This window comes from Salvelinus sp. IW2-2015, linkage group LG30 (assembly GCF_002910315.2).
Source record: "Salvelinus sp. IW2-2015 linkage group LG30, ASM291031v2, whole genome shotgun sequence".
In the NCBI taxonomy this organism is placed as follows: domain Eukaryota; kingdom Metazoa; phylum Chordata; class Actinopteri; order Salmoniformes; family Salmonidae; genus Salvelinus; species Salvelinus sp. IW2-2015.
Genome location: NC_036869.1, coordinates 16,906,330 through 16,912,962, shown reverse-complemented (window position 1 = coordinate 16,912,962; position 6,633 = coordinate 16,906,330). Strand labels below are relative to the sequence as shown.

The 6,633-nt window shown below is 45.0% G+C and overlaps 1 protein-coding gene and 1 long non-coding RNA gene across 2 annotated transcripts; both read right to left on the bottom strand.

Moving 5' to 3' along the window:
- Positions 1–2,208: 2,208 nt before the first annotated feature.
- On the bottom strand, positions 2,209–4,473 carry LOC111954839 (uncharacterized). The gene is made up of 8 exons (XM_070435998.1): positions 4,426–4,473; positions 4,072–4,182; positions 3,892–3,941; positions 3,702–3,771; positions 3,338–3,436; positions 3,133–3,213; positions 2,941–3,045; positions 2,209–2,497 (listed from the first exon to the last, which is right to left on the bottom strand). Exons 1-8 carry the CDS (start codon positions 4,471–4,473, stop codon positions 2,363–2,365), a joined length of 699 nt encoding a protein of 232 aa, XP_070292099.1. The 3' UTR covers positions 2,209–2,362.
- A 136-nt stretch (positions 4,474–4,609) lies between these two features.
- On the bottom strand, positions 4,610–5,462 carry LOC111955395 (uncharacterized). Its single transcript, XR_002876117.3, has 3 exons — positions 5,024–5,462; positions 4,839–4,922; positions 4,610–4,735 (listed from the first exon to the last, which is right to left on the bottom strand). It is a non-coding gene; the product is annotated as an uncharacterized lncRNA (long non-coding RNA).
- Positions 5,463–6,633: the final 1,171 nt, after the last annotated feature.

Here is a 6,633-nt window from a genome sequence, read left to right as displayed (position 1 = left end):
ATTTTATTACATTTTTTACACACTGAGACAAGAATATCCCTACCGGCCAAGAGCAGACGCTCTTATCCAGAGCGACTTACATTTTATTACATTTTCTTTTTTTCTTTTTTTAAATTTTCTTTTTTTTACATACTGAGACAAGGATATCCCTACCGGCCAAACCCTCCCTAACCCGGACGACGCTATGCCAATTGTGCGTCGCCCCACGGATCTCCCGGTTGCGGCCGGCTGCGACAGAGCCTGGGCGCGAACCCAGCCCAGCCTGGGCGCGAACCCAGAACCCAGAGACTCTGGTGGCGCAGCTAGCACTGCGATGCAGTGCCCTAGACCACTGCGCCACCCGGGAGTATATAGAGTCAATGTGCGGGGGCACCGGTTAGTTGAGGTAGTATGTACATGTATGTAGAGTTAATTAAAGGGACTATGCATAGATGATAAACAGAGAGTGGCAGTGGAGGGGGGGGCAATGTGAATAGTCTCGGAAGCCATTTGACAAGATGTTCAMGAGTCCTATGGCTTGGGGGTAGAAGCTGTTAAGAAGCCTTTTGGTACTAGACTTGGCGCTCCGGTACCGCTTGCCGTGCGGTAGCAGAGAGAACAGTCTATGACTTGGGTGACTGGAGTCTTTGACAATTTTTTGGGACTTCCTCTGACACCTCCTAGTATATAGGTCCTGGATGTCAGGAAGCTTGGCCCCAGTGATGTACTGGGCCGTACGCACTACCCTCTGTAGCGCCTTGCGGTCGGATGCCGAGCAGTTGCCATAACAGGCGGTGATGCAATCGGTCAGGATGGTCTCGATGGTGCAGCTGTAGAACTTTTAGACCCATGACACTTTTAGACCTATATAGACGCATGACAAATCTTTTCAGTCTCCTGAGAGGGAAAAGGTGTTGTCGTCCTCTCTTCGACTGTCTTGGTGTGTTTGGACCATGATAGTTCATTGGTGATGTGGATATATTGATTGGGCCTAACTTTTTTCAGCCAAAAAGTGTTAATGCGAAAATTATTGCATTAGCATGGTTATGCTCATCATTGCCTTAATTGTGTCTTTATTTTAAATCCAATGCATCCAAAGTGTGGTTTACAGCCTGTCCTGCCTCATAACATATTTTTTGGTCCCTTTCAGATCATAGCCACGTCAACAGTGGGCGTCAGGCTTGTAAGAGACATGAAATATATGTGAGCTTTGGTGACCTAGGCTGGATGGTGAGCTTCTGTCTCCCTTAACTACTCATTATACTGAATAGATAATATCATGAGCTAACATTGTGTCACCTTATTTGCTGTAACACACAGTTTGTATTTTTAAGGGAAGCAAGGCATTTGTGTAGTATGTGCATTTTAGTGTATGTTCTTTGCATGTTTTATGAAGTATTTCTGATTGAAATATAGTCTGTTCTAGTCATTCATCTAATCTTGTCATTCCATTTCTATAGTATTTCCCTCCGTTAAGACTGGGTCCTGGCTCCTACGGGTTACTGTGCCTTCTACTGTGATGGAGAATGCCTATACCCTCTGGGTTCCTGCATCAACACCACTAACCACGCTATGATCCAACTAGTGGTCAGTATGCACTACTACACCCTCTCTCACATGAATGCTAACATTGTTTTCAGTTGGAAAGATGCTAAATGGCTCAGACATTATGGAAATATGGCAAATTGAAACAAAAATACCCAAGATACCTGAGTCTACAATGGCAGACTCTTAATGTAGAGTACAGATAGTGAGAAGTTACATTCAAGACTGAAGCATTTGTGCCCTCAAGTGGTCGACTTTATACTATACCCGCTTTTTCCATGACAGACTGACCAGGTAAAAGCTATGATCCCTTACTGATGTCACTTGTTCAATCCACTTCAATCAGTGTAGATGAAGGGAAGGAGACAGGTCAACGAAAGATTTTTAAGCATTGAGACATGGATTGTGTATGTGTGCCATTCAGAAGGTGAATGGGCAAGACAAAAGATTTAAGTGCCTTTGAATGGGGTATGGTYGTAGGTGTATAAAGAATGGTCCACCACTGTGGGAAGCATTGGAGTGAACATGGGCCAGCATCCCTGTGGACACCTTGTAGAGTTCGACAAATTGAGTCTGTTCTGAACAACAGGGGGTGCAACTCAATATTAGGAAGGTGTTCTTAATGTTTTGTAAACTCAGTGTATGTAGGCCTACATATTTTTAAATAGTACAGAATCACACATCACAATTCAAAGCCATAAAGTGTGGGCCAGTAGTACCTGTAAATCCCCTAAACTTTGTTTTTAATTTCCATATGCAAAGAATAAAGCATAGTTGTTCATGTAATAATGTAATATTAGCCTCATAACTCCAGGAAGAGGAAATAGTGATGAAATAATCAAGTAAATGAAAACACAGAGACAAATGCTTTTGAACTATTAATTATTTTATTTAAAAATGTAAAATTCAGTGCAAAGTAATGTAGTGCATTTGTGTCTAGACCCCTGTTAGGTGGCAAAGTGTAACAAGAATCCTGTGGGAGAGAAAACAAGAGAATACATTCAATTAATGGGTGTTAACTAATCAGGGTTCAACAAAGCACTTCAAGTCCTCAATTCCTGAGAGAGAGAGAGAGAGAGAGAGAAGTGTGGCCTTCCAGATCTCTGCAGTAGGACTACATGCTGGCCATGAGGTTCTCCAGGTGGTACTCCAGGAGGCTGGAGAGCTCAGTGACCAGAGACACTGGGTTAAAGTACCAGGCCAGCTGCTGCCCAAACATGTCATCTAGCAGAGCCATCAGCCCGCCCTGAAGAGAACACCACACAACACACAGAAAATGGCTCTGAGTTACTAGCTTAGCAAGAGCAGAGAGACAATGAGAGTTACTCCTCGTAWAACGGCATTGAAACCCTGTTATTCATGAAAAAGTAAAGAGGAAGTAAACTAGGAATAGGGAAGTAAACTCTTGAATCTTACATTGAGCAGCAGCAGGTATCTCTCGGCCTTTGGCTCAATGCTGGCAGCTACGGGCAGGAAGGAGTTCAGTAGAGCGTACAGACGCTCCATGAACCCACCAGGGTGCTAAAAGAAACAGAGGATAGAAGAGAAATTGAAGTGAAATTACAAATAGAGAGACATCAAAACATGTACCAGTGAGATGCTACTTACCACCATCAGGGACTTCTGAGCTGTCATCATCCCGAACATCACCAGTTCAAAGAGGACATCTATCAGGTTAACATGATGGATCTAGGACAAGAAAACACGTTTGGAGAAAATAGGAATGATTTCAAATAGATCAGCTACTGTGATGTATAAAAGAKATGCATGAGGAAGAACTCAAGGTGAGACTTGAAAGAGTTAATGAACTCACCTTTGCCTCAGCCAGCTCCCTCTCAATGTCAATCTGCTTGGAGGGGTCACTCAGGTAGTCCACAAAGTCGTTATAGGCACGGATGAATTRGGCCTCGTCCTATCACAAAGCAAAGAGCATTGATGTTAGTGAACAGAACACATTTCCCACTGAGGACGCTCTCTTTCCCTAGAATGAATAATGAGTTAGTGAYCTACCATGTGGTGGGCCTGAACCAGTGCGCCCATTAGGACCTTTCCCGCCACAAACAGATGGTTCCTGCTCAGGGTGGAACCAAGCAGGGTCTAGAGAAGAGGGAAGAGTTAGGGTGAGACAGACAGAACAAGAAGACACAGAGAGAAAAGGAAAAAGGAGGTCCWCTCACAGTGAAGGCCTGGCGCAGYGAGACGAGCRTCAGGGCGATGTCCTCCACTCTCTTGGTGGTAAGGTAGAGGCTGTGGGAGGGAGGGAATGGAGCATGTCAACCATTAGAGTCAATGGGGATAACAGCATGGTGACRACTATCCTTCAGCATCTGACAAGCCCAGACTACACAGACATTTAGAGGAACTCACTTTAGCAGAGGAACCTCCCTCTCCTCAGGCAGCAGGTCCTCCTCCCAGCCCTACAACAACAGAACAAACATTCAACATCAGTGACCAATGCAATGCCATGACAAACAATGGGTCAATGGAAGGATCTTAATGCTACTAGTCAATAGTATGTGTACTGTAGGTGTGTGTGTAACATCTGACCTCATAGCAGTTGTGGCCCTCAGGCTCTGGCTCAGTGAACTGCTGATTGGTGGGCGTAGAGACGGAGGCAGCCTCCGACCACGCCGAGGAGGTGAGTGAACGAGGCAGTGGCTAGGCCGCATCTAGCGCCATGGTTGGATTGTAGTTGGGGTTCCCACCTTGAGTGTAGAACGTCAGTCTTCTGCTGGGTTTCTCACTGCAATAACGATACCTCACAGACAGACCTTGTTGATAACCTACCGCACACACGACGTTATTGTGTGGGGTAAAGTAAGTAGTCTATGATTGGGGGAACAATCTCGCAAGTAAAATTTTGGGAGAAAGGTCTTTCTTGTGTTACCTGGTTGAGCGCACCAAGTGCGTACTGGTCATAGATCCCGTTATGGGGGGTTGACGAAGCATCCTGGGTCCGTGACGCCTGCTGCTCACATACTGAAGAGAGAGAACGATATGTTAAGGCAAATGGAATAAGTGAAGAAAGCCTAATCTAATACTATTTCAGTAGTATTTACATCTTACAGGTCAGTTGACGGAACTGCACCTTGGTGGCACAGTAGGGGATGCCCTCTGGACTAAGTCTGGCTGTCTCCCTGGAGATGGCCCACACCAGTTGAGTCTCCAGGCCTCGAACCCTACTCACATGGTGCATCCTCACCACCACCTGCTGTGGAGAGAAACAACATCAGCCATCGCTGTAACATATTTCCATCAAGATCACATGACTCTGACAATGTAGATTAGGACTAGGTAGTTACAAAGACACATACCTGGGATCCCCCACGCATGTAGGTGATAATGGGGCTGATGAACTGGAAAGTTCTCCAAGCTTTAGCCACCGGACCGGCATTGTTCTGCACAGGAGTGGGGTGACATTACAATACATTCAGGTTAGAAACAGCTAACATTGTAACAGTGATGTGTGTGTGTGTGTGTGTGTGTGTGGGTCTCTTACTCTGATCACAACAGGCCCACAGTACAGGGGGCTGAACCTAATCGGTATCAACTGCCAATTACCAGTGGCCTCCTAAAGCAGACAACAAAGATTTTTTAGAATTAATATCTGGGATACTTTTCAAACATAAAACCAAAAACGTTCTGAAAATTGTACCTCAAGGATAGTCGGCACATCTGGCACATCCTCAAGGATGATAGCAGCATCCTGGACATCAAGGATGACTGGCAGCAGTGGCACATCCAACTGGACCTCATCCAGTACATTTGATTCTAAAATTAGGAACAGGAATACAAACAAACAATTGTTGRGACRTAAAACGTAGCAAGCTAGCTAGTAYTACTAGCAAAAGTGCATCGCTTAGCAACAATTATTAAASTTAACGTTAKCTTGCAAGTCTGGATTACAGAAATACACAGCATCTCACAAATTACATTTTCAAAGTTTAAAACTCCACATACCCTCTTAGATCAGACACCCGGATAGCTGAAGAAACTGTGGGATGCACAACTGAAGAATTTCTGCACAAACTGTAAGAACCGTTGCAGGGAAGCCCATCTGCGTGCTCGTCGTACTCACCAGGGTCTTGACCTGACTGCAGTTCGGCATCGTAACTGACTTCAGTGGAAAATACTCACCTTCAATGGCTACTGGCACGCTGAAGAAGTGCTTCAAGGATGAATGCCGCGTCACAGGGTTGGCGGTTTGCTGATGTCAACGTTGTGAACAGAGTGCCGTTCCTCCCCTGAGCAAGGCAGTTAACCCACTGTTCTCCGGGGCCAACGGGTCATTGGCAGCCTCACACCTCTCTGATTCAAATGCCTGGGTGCTTTTCAAGATTGATGGAGAGAGTGCGAGGACGTCGGCGGCCTACTGTGTCGCCAGGTGTTTCAAATTCATTTGTGGGTTGTTTTTGTGCGACTTCGAAGAGGTATGTGGAGTTTTAAACTTTGAAAATGTAATTTGTGAGATGCTGTGTATTTCTGTAATCCAGACTTGCAAGTAACGTTAATTTAATAATTGTTGCTAAGCGATGCACTTTGCTAGTAATACTAGCTAGCTTGCTACGTTTTACGTCCAACAATTGTTTGTTTGTATTCCTGTTCCTAATTTTAGAATCAAATGTACTGGATGAGGTCCAGTTGGATGTGCCACTGCTGCCAGTCATCCTTGATGTCCAGGATGCTGCTATCATCCTTGAGGATGTGCCAGATGTGCCGACTATCCTTGAGGTACAATTTTCAGAACGTTTTTGGTTTTATGTTTGAAAAGTATCCCAGATATTAATTTCAAAAAATCTTTGTTGTCTGCTTTAGGAGGCCACTGGTAATTGGCAGTTGATACCGATTAGGTTCAGCCCCCTGTACTGTGGGCCTGTTGTGATCAGAGTAAGAGACCCCACACACCACACACACACACATCACTGTTACAATGTTAGCTGTTTCTAACCTGAATGTATTGTAATGACCCCACTCCTGTGCAGAACAATCCGGTCCGGTGGCTAAAGCTTGGAGAACTTTCCAGTTCATCAGCCCCATTATCACCACATGCGTGGGGATCCCAGGTATGTGTCTTTGTAACTACCTAGTCCTAATCTACATTGTCAGAGT